This window comes from Dama dama, chromosome 10 (assembly GCF_033118175.1).
Source record: "Dama dama isolate Ldn47 chromosome 10, ASM3311817v1, whole genome shotgun sequence".
NCBI classification, from domain to species: Eukaryota; Metazoa; Chordata; class Mammalia; order Artiodactyla; family Cervidae; genus Dama; species Dama dama.
In genome coordinates, this window is record NC_083690.1 from 33702712 (window position 1) to 33720792 (window position 18081).

Here is an 18081-nt window from a genome sequence, read left to right on the forward strand (position 1 = left end):
GCCTGTGGGGACCCAGCCAGGTCTGCTCAGACTGCTTGGGGGCCCCACGGTCACTCAGGCCTGCTGCCCTTCTGACAGAGGGGCCAGGGGCTCCTCCTCTGAGCCAGGTGCCCTCCGATCTTAGACAGGTATGCTCCGGGTGGGGAGGGCAATGAGGACGCTTCCCTGGGCTGCAAATAAAAGGTCAACAGATGCCTGAACCCTCCCCCAGCCAGGCCCTTGAGCCCGGGCCACTTGCCGCCCCGTGGGCAGGAGGGGCGGCGGCCACCTACGTGGGTGTGCTGGGCCGAACACAGGGACTCGACGGCCTGGAGTCTGTTTTCGGTGACCAGAAGCTTCTCCCGCAGCCTCTCGGCCTCCTGCTTGCTCTGGGCCTCGGAGCGCTGCAGCAGCTCATAGTCCAGCATCTTCTTCTCGGCCAGGGAGATCTGCTCCTTGAGGAACTCGATGGCCTGCGCCTGGCCCTGGTACTCCACGTCCAGCTTCTCCAGCTCGCGCACGCGCAGCTCAGCGTCGCGGCATTGGTCCTGGGCCTCCTGCAGCTCCAGCCGGTGCTGGCCGGCCTGCACCTCCAGCTGGGCACGCCAGTGCTGCTGCAGGGCGGCCAGCTCCTCCTGGGCCTCCTGCAGCTTCTGCCTCAGGCCCTCCTTCTCCTTCACGTGCACGGCCGTCTCGATGTCGTGCTTGGCTCTCAGGTTGCCCAGCTCCAGCTGGTGCTCCATCTTGATGCCCTCCATCACGGCCTTCAGCTCCCCGATCTCCTTCTGCTGGGCGCCGGGGCCCGAGTTCAGGGTGGCCTTGAGATCCTCCAGGGACTTCTGGTGGTCTGAGGCCAGTGAGTCCAGCTTGGACTTCCAGTTGTCCATGAGGCCCATGTTCTCGCTGGTGGCCTGCTGGACCTTGGCCTTCAGGTCCACCACCTCCTGCGCGTACTTCTCGTTGGCCGCCCGCAGCTTGTCCACCTCCGCCTGGTAGGCCCTCAGCGCCTTCTCGTACTTGTCCCTCAGCAGGCCGCTCTCCCGCTGGCGCTCCTTGCTGGCCGACAGCAGCCGCTCCCGCAGCCGCAGGGTCTCGGCGGCCTCGGGGTGGTCGGCGGGCGGCGGGCCGGAGTGGAGCAGGCACTGATGCAGCTCCTCGATCTCCTCGCGACGCAGGCTCAGCTCCTCCTCCAGCTGCAGCACCCGCGACTTCTCGGCCACCGTGGTCAGCTACCGGGAGAGAGGGAGACCGGGGTCAGTGGGCCCCCGGGGGCAGGCGCAGGGGGAGCAGGAGGACGCGACAGGGGACGGTCACGGGAACGACGCCCCATCCCATCTGAGCGCCACCCCCTGCCTTGGGCCCCAGTGATTCGGGGACTCAATGGTCCCCGCTGCCCTAGCCGGCTTGTAACAAATCCGTGGTTAAAAGAAACCATCTGGGGACTTCCCTGGTGGGTCCAGAGGTTAAGACTCCATGCTCCAATGCCAGAGGTGCAGGTTCGGTCCCTGATGGGGGAGCTAAGATCCTGTGTGCTGCGTGGTGCAGCCAAAAATAAATAAATAAAGCAGCCAAGGAAGAAAATGGTTGGATGGCATCATCAACTCACTGGACGTGAATTTGAGCAAACTCCAGGAGATACTGAAGGACAGGGAAGCCTGGCGTGCTGCAGTCCAGAGGGTGGCAAAGAGTTGGACATGACTGAGCGACTGAACAATAACAAAGAGGGGAAAAAAAAAAAAAGGAAACCATCTATTTGAGGTTATGGTTTTCTTCAAGTTTAAGTTATTCGTAAAAGGTGGACACGACAGAGGGGATTTTGCACTATCCTGCTCTAGAAAAGACTCAATTAGAATGACTGGATTCACGAGAGGCTGTTTAGAGCGGATGGCCACAGAAGGGTCTGCCATTTTTATGCCTAATGCAGGAAAAAAAAAAAAAAAAGGCCCCAGACCCACCTTCTGATGGAAAACTCTGAGATCAGAGGATCCACCTACCCAAAGCCCACTTTGATCAAGTCGGTGGTCACAGATTTGAGAATAATATATTTGAGGGTTTTAAATCTTTTATAAGCTTAGGGGATTTGTTTCTGAAGGTGACCTTTAGTTCAATAAACGTGTTTTTGGCTTTTTAAGTCGGGCTGAACCCTTCCCAGAGGAAGATGCCTCAGGGTGGAGGGCTTCAGCCTGTCAACTGTGACTTGGTTTCTGCAAGCAGCTGCTGTGTACACACATGTACTGCACACGCAGTCACCTGGCAATGGCCAGCGTGTGGACAGGGACGTGTGCATCTGCAGACACCCATAGGCTCACGCACAATCACTGGTGTGCTGAGGCCAACCTGCAGAAGCCGGTGGTCACCCGCCCCACACCCTCACGCTGTGTACAGTGGTTTTTGTCAATCACTGCCGGCTGGCTGTTTAACTCTATCACCAGGGGCCCTGCAGCTGGGCTGGCCAGCTGTTTGGAGGTGGACCTGCGTAGGAGGCCAGCCCCAGACGGGCATGGTGGGCACGGAGGCGCCAGCAGGGTCTACAGACTGGTCTCAGATCCTGCCCTGGGACCCAGGGGGACCTCACTCCCACACAGAGCTTTCCCTGACCTCAGAACCACTCATACCCTGGGGCTGATGGAGAATCATATGCCCTGGGGACCCCCCACTCCCCCAAAGTCCCACCACTCCCTCAGCCCCAGGTCCTTCAGGCTGCACCCCCCCACCCCCCATCCCGCGCCATCCTATTGAAGACCTTGGATCCCCAGTCCCCCGACCACTGCCTTCCCCAGCCTGGGGAGAAGGGAGGGGTGGATGGGTCATCCACACAAGGGGCGGAATGTTCCCAAGAGCCCCAAATTTCTGAACATGACAGAGCATTGTCTGGGCAAGGCATGGGTGAGGGGTGGGAGAGGCTCTCACGGGACCTTCCCCGGCCATTGGGACCACGAGCTGGGGCGCAAAGTCCCGGAGAACCAAGACCTCCCCCCTCCTCCAACCAGCATCACACGGCAGAGGAGCACAGAAGCACGTTCCTAAACCGGCACTGCCCTCCTAGAAGGGATGCAAAAGGGAAAAACAAAAACCCAACAAAACTGGGAGGAGAGCAGCCAGAGAGAGAGAGAAAATAATAAAACAGGGAAGCTGACAGGGCGCCGGCGGGCCAAGGCGCTGGCGGCGGCGGTTACCCGGTTGTCGGCTAGTTCTCGGAGCAGCCGCTCGGCCTGCGCCTTCTCCAGTAGCAGGTTTTGCTCCAGCTCCCCGATGCGCGCGTGCTCCAGCTGCGTCTGGGTCTGTCCACCCCGGGCGGGTGGCGAGGTGGGACAGGAGAGAGGAGCACAGGCGAGAGGAAGCCGGAGGAAGAGAGAAAACAGAGAGAGAGAGAGAGGCAGGTCATCTTCTGTGCGCAAGACAGGAGAGCAGTGGAAGGAAGAGAGGAGGTCTGGGGAGGCGCCCGCCCCTCGCTGAGCCTCAGCAGGATCTGTTTAAGGGCAGAGGACAGGCTGCAGCAACCTTGCCCAAGCCAGCCCCTGGATGGGGCGACAACGGACACCCGGGTCCCTTCTGTCACCACCCCCACGTGGCCCTTCCCCTCGCAGCTCCTGGGGAGGAGCCCCGCCTACTCCCCACCTCTCATCAGGGAGCCAAGAGCCGCTTTCCGCCCAGATACCTGCACCCAGGAAACCCCCAGGATGGCTGGATGAGTAAATGACCCCAGGTTTCCTGGTCCCCGGGCCTGTCTTGAATGTTGAACCAACTGGAAGGAAGGGTTTCAAATACACCCACACCATCAGGATTCCCCTAGCCGGCTTCCTAAGTGGAGGCTGGGCTGTGTCTCCCATCGCCCTGCCCCGAACCAGGCCCCAGTGGTGCCCACTCCCCGGGGCCCCCTGCCGCGGACGCCTGGTCTCCCAAAAGCACAAGGGCACTTTTGTCCCAGCTTCACAACACCCGCCTCACACGCTAACAAAGCAACGCATTCTCAGGGCATCCAGGCTGGCATTTCAATTTTACCCCAATAGATCTGCGGGGGCAGCAGGAGGCTCAAGGCTCAGGGCATCCAGAAGAGTCTGGACCCCAAGTTTTCGGCACGGAGAAGCCAGAGGGTTGGCTGCATCCTTCGGCTCAGCCCGTCATCACCAAGGAGAGACAGAGGTGACAGAAGAAGCGAGCGGCAGTTCCCGGGGAGGCAGGCTGAGCACCACAGCACTACTGTGTAAAACCCAAGAATACACACCCGGCACAAGTGAGGGAGACAGCGACAGTGCAGACTGATAGAATCGTCTCAGAAACACGCACGCAATTCATCAAGAGCGATAGAGACCTTTATGTCCTTCGCCTCCCGATCTCATTCCTGTGAATTCTCCTAAAGGAACAAAGGTGTCTCTCTCTCTCCCCAAGAGGGCAGCATGGCGCAGTGCTACAAGACAGCCATGGTCCGTCTCTTTTGGAAAGTTAAGGGGTAAAGATGGTGAGTCAACCCCAGCCTTGCAGGGGCCATGGTCCCCCCTGATTCTCTCCCCCTGATGGTGGGCACGGCAACCCTGCCTGAGATTCCGCCCACACTAAATTGAAAAAAAGAGTGCAAGTGTTGCCAAGTCGTGTCCGACTCTTAGAGACCCCAGGCACCAGACAGAGCCTGATCACAAATACCATATTGGTGGTCCCAAGGGCAGGAAAAAGCTTCTAGCTTCACAATTTCAAGGTCAACTTCATTTGGTACCCCAGCCACCGCAGAAGCCCCCTTCTTGTCACTTTCAGAACTCTCAGCCTCCTGTTCCCTGGGTTGGGGTCTCCCTGTGGGCACAGGGGAACTCATAGGAGGCGCTTGCTTAATTTAATTAAGTTCAGTCCTAGGAGTTTGGGGAGGGAAAGTGCCTCTAAAGGCTAGGTTTTAGTGAGATGGACAATCTGGCTTTTATTCTGCTCCAAGGATGCTGCCCAGGGCGTGAGGAGCAGCAGCCACCACGCTTATCTGCAGGGCGGTGTAAGCATGGGCGTAATTTTTGTTTCACACACCAACTTTAGAACCTACCCCATCCCGCGGTGTCTCAGCTGTCTCCCCAACTCATAGGAGAGAGAGGCCATGCCAGCGGGACACCCTCAGGCTCAGAATCACCCAGCAACCTGGGACAGCATGAAGCCTAGAGCTCAAGACGTCTGGATTTCAGAACTGGGGCCCTTCCCCAAACCAAGCCTGACTCCATGGAGGGGAGACACGGACTTTTGGCAGCAACACAGAGCAGTGATGGAGGCTCCAGCAGTGGGGCCTCCCTGTGTCCCTGCCCCTGTCCAAATCCTGGAAGCTCGGTGAAGCCTGGTCTGAGCCCCTGACCTACCATTTTTTCTCTTCTCCTTGCATGCACAGTGTCTACCCTACTCCAAAGCACAAAGTCTCTGCCTTGGGACACCCCTCAGGTAACAGAGGACTGGTGTTATCAATCAACTGGGGGCTGGGAGGGCGTTTCCCCAACCGCACAAGGGGCTCCTGAAGGTCGTCGCCCCTTTTCATCTCCCTCGAGGCCTTGAGCTGCACAGCCAGTTCCCAACAAACAGCTGATTCTGAGTTCCGTCTCTTCCTGTTACAGTGGGTGTTCCCAAGCCAATGAAAAATAACAGCGAGATGCTATTTAATCAACAGAACAATAACACAAGCCCCCTGGATGATAAACCCCCAAATTTCCTGTCTACTTCAGAACCTCAGAATGTGACCTTGTTTTGAATAGTGTCTTTGCACAGGTAAACAGTTAGGATGAAGTCATCCTGGGTTAAGGTGGGTCTGATGACTTCCTTTTAAGGTCACGTGAAGAGACACAGGGACACATAAAGAGGAAGGTCACGTGACCACGGAGGCAGGGATGCCGCGACAAGCCGAGGAACACCAGCGGCTGCCAGCAATCCTACCAGAGCTGGGAGAGAGGCATGGAATTGACCCTGCCCATACCTCGATTTCAGACTTCTGACCTCCAGCACTGTGAGCGCATCAATGTGTGTTGTCTGGAGCCGCCGCTGAACTGTGATTGTTTTTCTTTCTGCAGCCCCAGAAGGTGCTACAAATGCCTGTCATTTGCTTCTCCTGGTGGAGATGTCCTGTGGGTATGCTGGTGTGGAGTTTGGGGGAGGACCAAGGAAATCGTGGGCTTACACAAGGCATTTAGTGCCACAGACTGGACGCTCTCAGCAAGAGTGAAGCCTGAGACTGAGCCCCTGCACAGGCCAACAGTCAAGGTCAGAAAGGCGGTGAGAGGCTGTCATGGGACATCTCACACATTTGGGGGAGGGAGGACAAGCAGAGCAATGGGGTCACATAGCTGGAGGGGTCCTAGGAGGAGCTCAAGGTGTTCTGGGGGCTTACTTTTGACTTTCAGATGGGGTTGGGGATGAGAGGGACTTGGGTCCATGTGCCTTCCGGTTGCCATGAATATGGTCACAACAGAAACAGCAGCAATGGGACTCCACTGCCCTTGGACTGAACTAGCTGTCCGTCACCGTTTGCCCCACCCTCCTCCTCTCTCAGCCAGGGCTGATTGGATCTGGGGTGGACACCGATCCAAAGCAAGACAGCCCATTGGCTAGCCTCGGACCAATCAGATTCTCTCAAGAGGACAGCTGGGAGACAGTAAGTGCTGGAGCCGGGGAGGGGCCGGGCAGGTGGATGTCAGGGCAGAAGGGAGGAGATGTGTCGAGACACCTGCAGACACAGTGAGAGACAGACAGACTGACCACGAGTCATGAGAAGAGGGAGGCGAGTGAGGGGGGAAGAGACTCCGTTTCTGATGCTGCTCCTCCTTCCAGTTCTCTGAACTGCCTGCCCTTGGTGCTGTGAGATTTCCCTGCAGCCTTTTAGTAACCCGCCCACCGGCCCCCCACCCTGTGATGACTGGAGTTAGCAGTTACCAGATGTCTTTGCAATCACAGGTGCTTTTCCCGGGAGCGACCTCCACCCCCAATCCCTTCGGGAGGGCAGCCACCCCACGGAAGAGCTTGCTAAATGTCAACCACATAACCGGCCCCTTGGCTAAGCTAGAAATTTACATTGGAACACTGGATGCCAGGCTGGGGTTCCTACACCAGGTTGTGCCCCAGGAGCCATCCTTTAAAGCTCAGGCAGCAAAACCCGTCCCAACAGGGGCAGCCGTCAGTGACCCAAGATCACACACATCCCTCCCCAGCCAGGGTCATTCAGGGATAGGACAGCCATTTGTACAATTTTGCTGAATGCTGTAAGTCAGAGGGGTTTCAACACGGCTCTTTCACAAAATCAGAAGCCGTATAGTTTCCCATCGGAGCTCAGAAATGATCCAGGGCAGTGATTCCCAAAGTGTGGTCCCCAGGTCAGCATCACCTGGCAACTTGTTAGAAATGCAAACCCTTGGGTCCCACCCAGATCTACTGTATAGCCACTTGGGTCCAGAGTTCTGGGTCTGAACACACCTATTGGGTGACGAATTCTCAAGCTGGGAAATCACTGACCGGTTCAACCTCCTCATTTACCAGAGGAGCAAATGGAGGTCCAGGGAGAGGAAATGACTGCCCAAGACCAGGGTCAGGACTGCAATGTGCAGAGGGACTGAGCTGACTGCCCTCTGCCTCATCTGATGGCTCCGGGAGTCCACATTTTCTGTCACCTCCCAGGGAGCAGGGAGGGTCATGGCAGAAAGGCATTCCAACCCACCCGACTGTGAGCAGGCCTAGTGAGCCCTGCGGACTCCAGATGGTTTGGTGAGGAAGGCTGGTGTCTGTCTTGGGTGGCAGGGGTCCATAGGTGCTTTGCTGATTGATGTGAGTGTCCTCCATACCTCCGCTCAGAAAGGGTGAGTGGGATCGGAGAGTGAGAGTGAAAGGCCCATTGGGGCCCAGACCCCTCGGCCAGGTGCTGTGATTGAGGAGGTGCTGTAACTGGCCATCCTTACGGGTTAGACTTGGGAGTCAGGAGTCCTGGGTCCTGGTCCCAGTGGCTGCTGACATGCACCATGACTGGGTGAGTCCCTTTTGCCTTTCTGAGCCTGTTTTCCCATCTATAAATTCTGTGACTCAACCACAAACTATTCCCAGCCAAAGGTCTAGCTGGAATTTAAGATGAACGGAGGGCCCAGGGAACACCTTTAGGGATACTGCCCAAGAAAGAAGGGACAGGGAGCCCAACCACCATATCCTCAGGGCCAGCTCTGTGGATGCCCTGGGTCCATCCCACCCAGCTGCTGACCCGGGAAGCGTGGCCCCTCTGGGGCTCCTGGAGCTGAGCCATTCCCACTTCTGATGCCTAAGTCTCTCCTGACTGGCCCCTCCCCACGCTCCCAGGGTATGACCTTTGACTCTTCCCAGTTTGTCTACCTCACCGTCCCCACGGTCCCCTCCCACAGGGCTCAGTGTTGCTGCCTGGACCTCATGACGATTTTCCCTTTGAGGGCTAAGCCTGGGGTGCAAGCCTAGGGGGAAGTCTGGGGGCCTTTGACCATTACCTCCAGGTCGCCCTTGGTGATGGACTCCTCTTCCACTCGGAACTGCAGGTCCTCCACCTTCCTGCAGAGGAGAAAGGGGGCTGAGCAGGCTTCACCCAGAGGGGTCCGTCCGTGCTCCTGCTCAGTCGTGTCTGACTCTTTGCGACCCCCTGGACTGTAGCCCACCAGGCTCCTCTGTCCATGGGATTCTTCAGGCAAGAATTCTGAAGTGGGTTGTCATTTCCTTCTCCAGGGGATCTTCCCGACTCAGGCACTGAACCTGTGTTTCCTGCATTGCAGGTGGATTCTTTACCCGCTGAGCCATCGGGGAAGCCCATAAGGGACCCCTACCCAGAGGGGTAGGCTTTGCCAAGTCAACAATGGCAGAGAGAGCCAAGGCCACAAGAAGCCTCGAGTCCACATTCAGAGTACCCAGAAGGTACTGTCCCAGAGCCTCATGGCTGGTGGGGGCGGAGCCTCCTGGATATCCCCAGCTCTCCCAACTTCCTGATCCAAGCTCTACACAGAGAACATGGACTTCTCTAAAATAGGAGTGTACAGGAGACACTGGTTAAGGAAAGGTCCCCAGTGTTCTCCTTACTTGCTGCAAGTAGTAAATCCTTCCTTCTCCTGCAAAATAGCTGTGTTTAATGCAGTATCTTTCCCCTCTAGGGTGGTTGTGGGAATAAATGATAGAATGGATAGTAAATGAAGCAGAATCAGCTCTGTTTTCATCATAGCAGAGAACAGATAGGCTGCATCAAATAGTCTAAGGGGAAAGAAGGAGGGTGGGCTTCTTCCCCTACTGACCCCATCCTCCTTCCCCTCAGAATCAGGGCCCAGAGTTCCAGCCCCCACTGCTTGGGCTGCTCCCTGATGTGGAGGGCCCCCAGCGCCCTGCCGCAGGTGTGGGGCCCATCCCAAGGACACCCCCCAACCCCCAAGAGAGCACCGGGGAGAGACACAGGCACATTATAGCTCACAAAGCGGCTGCTCCTGGGGCCTCGTGACGGCTCTCAGCAGAGGATGAAACTGAGGCCCAGAGAGGGCGAGTGACCTGCCCAAGGTCACACAGCAAGCGCCAGGCAATGCTGGCCCTTGTACCCAGGACTTCCTGAACGCAACTCCCACGATGTCTCAGGGATCTGTTTTTGTTTGTTGGCATCAGGCGCGTTGCCATGGGAACCAGTTGTGTGGGCCCCGCTGACGGTCTCAGGCAGATATAAATAAGCCCTCCTCTCCCGGAGTCAGACAGTAACAACAGCCCCTGGAGCACACGCCTGGGCTGAAAGCCCAAGAGCAGACCCAAGTTGGGGAGGTGGGGGGCTGGGGCTGGGGGCTGCCTGCTGCCCGGGGGAGCAGGAGAAGCTGCAGAAATCTGTTTATCAGCAGCTCGGAGACAGAGAGGCTCCTGGGCCTGAGGAGAACCTGGCCCTCGTGGGCTCTGAGCCCCGCCAGGTGTTCCAGGACCAAGTCAGCCCAGAGACCCCACACGGAGGGAACACAAACCCCAATCGCCACCCTGGCAGGTCACAAAGAGCCAGCAGCACCACTAACAAGACTAGTGACCTCAGGTGAGTCCCTTCCCTGCTCTGAGCCTCAGTTTTCTCATCTGTGAGTTGGGGGCAATACCTCCCTCCTGGGTTCATTGTAAGACAGAGAGACGGGGCAGGTAAAGCACCCAGCCTGGGGGCTGACCCCCAGTGTTTCCAGTGGCCTTTTCCTGCAGCTGCTGAGCCTCAGTTTCCTGACACGGGAAATGGAAATGAAGCTTCAGGACACAGGCTGCACGCTCCACTGGCAGGACCTGCCTGGAGCAGAGGCAAGTATCCCCTGTGCTGAACTGGGTCACGGTGTGGGCACGTGGGGTACACGTCTCCCTAGTGAGAGGCCCCCCCCCCACTGCCCTCCCCAGGCGTTCTCATGATGCTACACAAGCCAGGCAGGGCAGGAACAGTGAACCCCACGTCAGGAAGGAAAGCAGTGACAGACATGCTGTCTCCCATGTGCTCAGCGCTGTCGCCAGGCGCTTCACTGGGGTTATCTTGCAAGTCCTCCCAACAGCCTGCAGAGATGGGGGTCATCACCCCACTTTGCAGATGAGAGGACTGAGGCCTGCAGGGCTCGTGTCACCAGCCCAGGTGACACAGGTGGTGGAGGCAGGGTTTGGGCCTGTTGGTCCCGAGCCATCCTCAATGAGGCTCTGGGAGTGTCCCCCCAGGACAGGGCCCGGGGCAGCACGTACCTCCTCTCCTCCTCCAGCTGGTTGGACAGGTCCACCTTCTCTTTCCGCACGCTCTCCACCAGGAGCCGGGCCCGCTGCAGCTTTTCTTCTGCCTCTGCAACATACTGGGCCCCGAGCCGAGGGCCCGGACAGGGTCAGCTTCCTCCCAGGGGCCTGGGAGCCAGGGTGGGGAGGGATGGGGAGAGGCAGCGGAGATGCAAGCAGGCAGGCCTGGAATCCCAGCCACCCCTACGCCCCTTCCAGCCCAGTCAGGCAGGAACTGTGGGTCTAGGTGTGAGGGAAAAGGGCCAGCCTCACCCAGTGCGGGTGAGGTCCGCCTGCCCCCAGGACCTGCCCCTCCCCCCACCCTGAGGCCCTATGAGAACTTCTGTCTTGTGGATGCCCCGTCACAGCACACACGTGAGCTTGGCCTGAATAATTCCAGAACCCGAGGGAAGGGGGAGCCGGGCTCCAAATGAGGACAGGGGCCCAGGAGGGAGCTCCCAGGTGGGGGACAAGCGCCAGGGAAGAAGGAACACGTGACAACAGGAGAATCAAGGTGATGGGGGATGCCTTCCTTCCCTGAAACCCAGCCCTAGAATCTGCTCAGAAACGTGATCTGAAATGTGGACATTTGTACCCTCAAAACATTTTAGTATTAGAAATTATTTAGAAAAAGTGAGGAATTGGAAAACCACATGAACACCAGCAGGGAACAGGCCACGTGGGTAAGGACACAGCCTGTGATAGATGGCAATGCAGCCGTTCAAACGGGGAAGAATTTTCCGTGACCTAGAAATCATGCTCGGGCTATGTGTGTCAGTAGCTTCAGTCGGGTCTGACTCTTTGCAACTCCACAGACTGTAGCCTGCCAGGCTCCTCTGGCCTTGGGATTCTCCAGGCAAGAATACTGGAGTGGGTTGCCATTCCCTTCTCCAGGGGATCTTGCCGAGCCTGGGATTGATCCCCGGTCTCCCACATTGCAGGTGGATTTCTTTACCGTCTAACCCACCAGGGAAGCCCTGCTCACACTATAGGAAGTAGGAAAAAGCAGGATACGCAAGCCTGTATCCAGGTTCTGGAGGAATGTGGACCCGCCACTGGAAGGAAAATCACCAGGAGGATGGGGGAGGTTGGTAACCCGCATCTCAGAACACCCCGAGTTCTCCTCTCTGAGCGTGAGGGATGGACAAGACTGGCCCGAGGAGGCCGCCGGTACCCCGCTGGGGACCCCACCACCCCAACCCGCCCACCCACCTGCTCGTGCTGCGCCTTGAGCAGGGCGATCTCCTTCTCCACCTCGCAGATGTGGCTCGTGGCCTTGGCCACCTCGGCCCGCTCCAGGTCCCGTTCAGCCAGCAGCTGTTCTATGTGCTGCTGCTTCTCCTTCAGCGCCTCCTGCAAGGCCGTGGTGCCCGAGATCTTGCGGGCGTAGCGCGAGGAGGTCTCGGTGAGCTGCAGGGAGGCGCGGGAGCAGGCGGGACTCAGGAGTGTGGAGCTCCAGCCAGACAACCCCCAGTCACCCCACAGGTGGGGGGCGCGGGGCCCAAGTGCCTGGACTCCTAGGGTCCGGCTCCTCCCCCTTCCCAGGGCCCTAGACACTCTGCCTACTTACATGGAGGGAATCGTGACGTTTGAGATCCAGGGAACTCCCCGTTCCCAGGAAAGTTATAGCCCCTGGACTCCATCTCATGGCGGGGTCTCCCACCTGGGCCACCCTCTCCTGGACTAGGAGGAACCCCGTGTAGACAGAACTCTGCACGGCAACCTCACCTTCTCTCCTCACCCCAGGTGAGGTACCAGCCTTTCTAAACTGCCTGCCCTCCACCCGTATTACCTGCTCTGCATTTGTATGACCCTCTTTAATTCCTAGGAAAGGGCTTGAGACTACTGACACATCAGTCATAGAAAAATAACAATAAATGTAAACAAGTCAATTTCTCTGCTATGAAAATGTATACTTTCTTTTTTAAAATTATTTACTTGTTGGTGGTGCTGGTTGCTGCATGTGGGCTTTCTCTACTTGTGGTGAGTGGGGGCTACTCTCTAGTTGTGGCCTGTGGGCTGAGTGGTTGTGGCTCACGGATTTAATTGCCCTGTGACCGGTGGGATCTTAGTTTCCAGACCAAGGGTTGAACCCATATCCCCTGCATTGGCAGAAAGATTCTTAACCACTGGTCCAGCAGGGAAATCCTTACACTTTCATCTTTGTTCAAAAACTCCAAACTTCTACCTTAGCACCTGAAATGTATATCTCAGTTTAAGGGCCTAAGTTTCCATGTTCTTTTATAGAAACTTCTATTAAATATTTAAAGAAAAAAAAATCCAAATACAGATGCCTAGAGCCACAGTAAGTCAGAAGACACCTGAATCTCTACAGCCCCACCCTCCATATCCCCATACACATATCAGGGTAGCCCTCCCCAGTCCCCCATCCTCACCAGGCCACTGCGGCTGGGCCGGCCACCCACGGAGGAGGCCACGGAGCTGACAGAGCTGATGGAGGAGCTGCTGGGACTGTGGGTCAGCGCCGACACACCCATGGCCATGCGCTTGGTCTTCTTGGCCTTGGCCGGGCTGGTGGACGGGAAGCCAATGCGGATCACCTTGTGGATGGGCGCGAAGAGACCAAACTTGGGTGGGCACTGGAAGTACCTAGAGGGGCAGGAGAGACCACGCTGCCATTATCGCCCCAGAGCCTGGAGCCTGGCCTGCCTTCCCCACCTTTTCAGAGCCCAGCAAAGAGAGAGGGGTTTCTCCTCGGGGACCCATCACCCATACCATAAGACCAATAGACCGGACTCCCAGAAAAGGCAGAGAGGTGAGCAGGGTCTGCTATTCTGCACAGCCATTGGACATATTTCTGGGGGATGGGGGAATAACAATCGATGAACACCTGCTCCCTGCCAGTCCCTTTCATAAATGCTCATGTCAGTCCCCCAACCACTCTATTGTTATCTATTTTTCACAAATAAGACGTAGGCTCAGAGAAGTTAAGCAACCTGCCACAGTCACACAGCTGGTTAAATGGCAAAGTTGAGACTGGACCCAGTGGAGTCCAAAGCCCTCAATGCTTCGGCTCTGCTCACACACCAGAGGCCCCCAGCCATATGGGCAACCCCACTCTCCTGGATGCCCCTGGACGACCCCCAGAGCCAAGGTTCTCTGTCCACAGAGCTCCCTGCGTGGAGAAGCAGAAACAGGAAGGAAGCACCTTAGGGGTGATGCTGACCAACCTTCCTCTGAATTCTGAAAGCAAGAGTAAGTTGAGAGAAACATTCGCCTTGAAAACAGGAAGGCAAGTGTTGTCATGGAAACTTTGGAGCATCTTCTCTCAAAAGCTCTCTGGCCAGGGATTCCACACGGGACCAAGGAACTAGTCCTGCAGAGTTTCCGGCTCACCATGAAACTGCGATGCCATGCCGCCGCTTCCTGCATTCAGGTCTTTGTTCAGGCTGACCCCCAGCCTAGCAGACCTTCCTCCTCAGAGCTGTCCCAGCCTCACTTGGAGCACAGTATCCAGCCCAGGGACAAAAATAGGCTCGCAGGCCACCTCCCCTTAGCCCCACACCCCTGACACTCTTCACTCATCACATCACCCTTCCCATTCCCAATGGGCCCAGGAACAGTCCTAGATCCTCTCGATCCAGAATTCCTGACAGTCAATTCCCTTTAATGAGAGATGCTGAGAAACCTGCGACCCAGCTGTGAGCACCAAGCTGTAGAGCACCAAGCACTGATTATTTCCTGTGTCATCCAGGGCATCTCCCAGAAGGCAGGGACCACTGCCTCTCCTTTTCTGGTACCCCCACTGCCCTCAGCCAAGGTGGCATGGGGAAGGGAACACAGGGACAGATGACTCTCCTAGCACTTGCTCGTGACTCTCTGTGTCATCTTGAGAAATGACCTCTCTGGCCTTGGTTATCTAATCTGTAAAATGGGAGTGACAGCCCCACCATCTGCTTCCATGAGCTGCTATGGAAGCACGTATACAGGCACAGCCACCGGATGCTCCATGCTGGCATCCCCAGATGCCCCAACCCTGTGCCCTGCACCCATCCCAGAAGAGGACCCCCCTTCCTCCTGCCCAGGGGAAGCCCACCATACCTGGTGCCCGCCACCGCCCCATCGTTCTTCCCAAGGGGCTCATCCAGTTCCACGCCACACCACTCGCCCTTGGCAAAGTCTGTCTCCCCCACATACCGCACCACGCCAGTCTTCGTCCCGCCAACCTGGTGGTACACAGAGAGACTCAGGTCCGGAGGATGCAGTGGGAAGAGCAGAGATGGTACAGGTACCCAGGCGCCCAGGCTCATCCCACCCCTCCCTTCCAGTATGCAAGGTTTAGGGGAGATGGAGGGAGCTCGAGGACAGCTGGGAGGGATGCAGGTATAACCAATGCTTCCCAAGGCTGTCCTGAGCGACAGCTCTGGAGTCAGAAAGACAGACTTGTATTCAAACGCTACCACTTACAAGCTGTGTGAGCTTGGGCCAGTTACCTAACCTCTCTGAGCTTTAACTTTGCTTCATCTGTCAAAAGGGTTCTGGTGAGGATTAAGTACTGTTTGTGCAGTGTCTGGTACATACAAGAGCGCAATATATGTTATCCCTAAAAATGGTTTGAATGGGGGTTGCCAGGAGCTGGGAGGGAGGGGAAATGGGGTTATTGTTTTAATAGGAATGAGTTTCAGTTTCACAAGATAAAAGAGATCTGTTGTACTACCACAACATGAATCTATTACTTAACATCACTGAATTGTACTCAAAAATGGTTAAGAAGGTAAATGTTATGTGTATTTTATTTTTTTTAATTTTTAAAGTTAACTTTTATTGGAGTACAGCTGATTTTCAATGTGGTGTTAATTTTTTCTGTGCAGCAAAGCGCATCAGCTCTGCACATACAGATATCTCCTCTGCTTTGGATTTCCTTCCCGTTTAGGTCACCGCAGAGCACTGAGTAGTTTCCTGTGTTGTTCAGTAGGTTCTTAGTTTTCTATTTTATACATAGCAGTGTACAGTGTATATGTCAACCCCAATCTCCCAGTTCATCCCACCCACCTGGTATGTGTATTTTACCACAGTTAAAAGAACTCAATGAACAGGCCAATAATCAGGAATATTACTGTAAAAAATGGTTTAAAAAACTTTTAGTTAAGTTTACATATATACAGAAAGGGGCTTCCCTGGTGGCTCAAATGGTAAGGAATCTGCCGGCAATGCGAGAGACCCGGGTTTGATCCCTGGGTGGGGAAGATCCCCTGGAGAAGGAAATGGCGACCTACCCCAGTATTCTTGCCTGGGAAAGCCCATGGACAGAGGAGCCTGGTGGGCTACGGTTCCTGGGGTTGCAGAGTCGGACACGACTGAGCAACTAACACACACATATACATAAAGAGTCAAATACGTCCAAAGTCTTAAAAAGCCCTGGGAGTTTCTCTACTTCTCTCCAGAAGCACTTGAACTCTTTACGATGAAGTTTTTGGTATTGACTGCATATTTCTAATTGACAAGCTTATATTGCTACTTGTTAATTTTTCAGTTTGGAGTGACATCCATTGACTTCTCGTCAAGGAAGGGGAGGCTGAACCCACCCCTACTGGCTCTCTACTCCTTCCACATATCAACAGCTGAATTTTCATCAGACTCCAGGCTGATGGTGCTGGGACTTAAGTAAACACTAGTCACAGACACGGATGGGTGGATACAGAAACTTTTCCTTCCCACGACCAATTTTCCCTACAGATAACAACTGTCTTCTATGATTGTTTGTTATGTTTTACCACCTTCACACTAGGTTAACCCCAAACTCTCTCAGCCCTCTAGAATCTCCTGTCAAGATGTGCAGAGGCATTGAGAACTCCATCAGATTCTTTCTGGAGAAGACTCTCCTGGAGCTGGGAGTCCCTCTGCTGCGTAGCCATCACTCCAGGCCACCACTCCATCACCCTGAGGAGTCCCTCTTCTTCCCTCCTGGGCTGGATTTCCCATTTCTTGGATGCAATATCTTCTTTTTTCTTGGTTTATTCACTTACTTTGGTAGAGCCTTCCACTGCTTTCTAAGACGAGGTGCATGAGGAAATAAAATATTTGAGCCTTTGCCTATCTGAAAAAAAAATTTCTTTTTTGTCTGTGCAGTTTGCAGGATCTTAGTTCCCTGACCAGTGTCTGAACCTGGGCCAAGGCAGTGAAATCACCAAATCTTAACCATTAGGCCACTAGAGAACTCCTGAGTTGCGAGGTTTAGTATTCACATCTTCAATGTGTCTGGCGCAGAGCCGGTCCTTAAGAAATGGTGGGAATGAAGTGAGTTTTAATCAGGGAGCTGGTTCCTTTGGGGGCACACACCTGAGGCATACTTAGGAGTGTCACAGAAGGTAACCTTTAGAAATAAATATGGTAGGGGCTTCCCTGGTGGCTTAGACAGTAAAGAATCTGCCTGCAATGTGGGAAGTCCCGGGTTTGATCCTTGGGTTGAGAAGATCCCCTGGAGAAGGGAATGGCTACCCACTCCAGTATTCTTGCCTGGAGAATTTCATGGACAGAGGAGCCTGGTGAGGCTACAGTCAATGGGGCCACATAACACCCAGACACAACCGGGCAACTAACACAAACATGGTAGATAAATACACACATTTATTTTCACCCTTTCTTGAATTTGCACTGGAAAGACAGTGAAGGGACTCTTTTTTTTTAAAAGGTATTAAGCCCTCAAAGACAAAGAGAACAGGAGAAAAGATGGTAGACATAGTGCTAGAAACCCAGGGCAACCAAGTCCACAGGCAGCTGCAGGGAAAGCAGAAAAGCAATCAGTGTTTCTCTCAGAAGCCCCCGAGGCAGATCCCTTTATAATTATGGGATGATCTGTATACACTTTTTTGGGCGGGGGCGGGGCTTGCAGGATCTTAGTTCTCCAACCAGGGATCAAACCTGGGCCCTAGGCAGTGAAAGAGTGAAGTCCCAATCACAGGACTGCCCGGGAATTCCCAAGAAATATATGACACGTACCCATCATTACAGTATCATACAGAATAGTTTCACTGCTCTAAAAATTTTCTGTGTTCCCCAAAGACCTCAAATAGCCAAAGCAATCTTGAGAAAGAAAAATGAAGCTGGAGAAATCAGGTTCCCTGACTTCAGACCTATGACAAAGTTACACTAATCTAAACAATATGGTACAGGCACAAAACAGAAATATAGATCAATAGAACAAGATAGAAAGCCCAGAGATAAACCCACACATCTATGGTCATCTAATCTATGATAAAGGAAGCAAGAACAGACAATGGAGAGAGGACAGTCTCTTCAATAAGTGGTGCTGGGAAAACTGAACAGCTACATGTAAGAGAATGAAATTAGAACACTCCCTCACACCATACACAAAGATAAACTCAAATCGGATTACTAAGGTAAGGCTGGACACTATAAAACTCTTAGAGGAAAACATAGGCA

General features: G+C 54.8%; 1 protein-coding gene and 1 long non-coding RNA gene across 3 annotated transcripts in view; one reads left to right on the forward strand and one right to left on the reverse strand.

Moving 5' to 3' along the window:
- Nucleotides 1-18081, reverse strand: part of CLIP2 (CAP-Gly domain containing linker protein 2) — a 75024-nt gene that overhangs the window by 16819 nt on the left and 40124 nt on the right. The window contains exons 4-10 of one of the 2 annotated variants that reach the window (XM_061153397.1): nucleotides 14740-14864; nucleotides 13074-13287; nucleotides 11890-12087; nucleotides 10654-10757; nucleotides 8430-8490; nucleotides 3156-3260; nucleotides 273-1208 (exon numbers count right to left, since the gene is read on the reverse strand). In XM_061153397.1, coding sequence (XP_061009380.1) covers nucleotides 273-1208; nucleotides 3156-3260; nucleotides 8430-8490; nucleotides 10654-10757; nucleotides 11890-12087; nucleotides 13074-13287; nucleotides 14740-14864 — 1743 coding nt within the window. The remainder of the gene's footprint in view (nucleotides 1-272; nucleotides 1209-3155; nucleotides 3261-8429; nucleotides 8491-10653; nucleotides 10758-11889; nucleotides 12088-13073; nucleotides 13288-14739; nucleotides 14865-18081) is intronic. The other variant, XM_061153398.1, reaches the window with a different exon arrangement.
- Nucleotides 8473-10231, forward strand: LOC133063706 (uncharacterized). The gene is made up of 3 exons (XR_009694479.1): nucleotides 8473-8847; nucleotides 9801-9982; nucleotides 10138-10231. It is a non-coding gene; the product is annotated as an uncharacterized LOC133063706 (long non-coding RNA).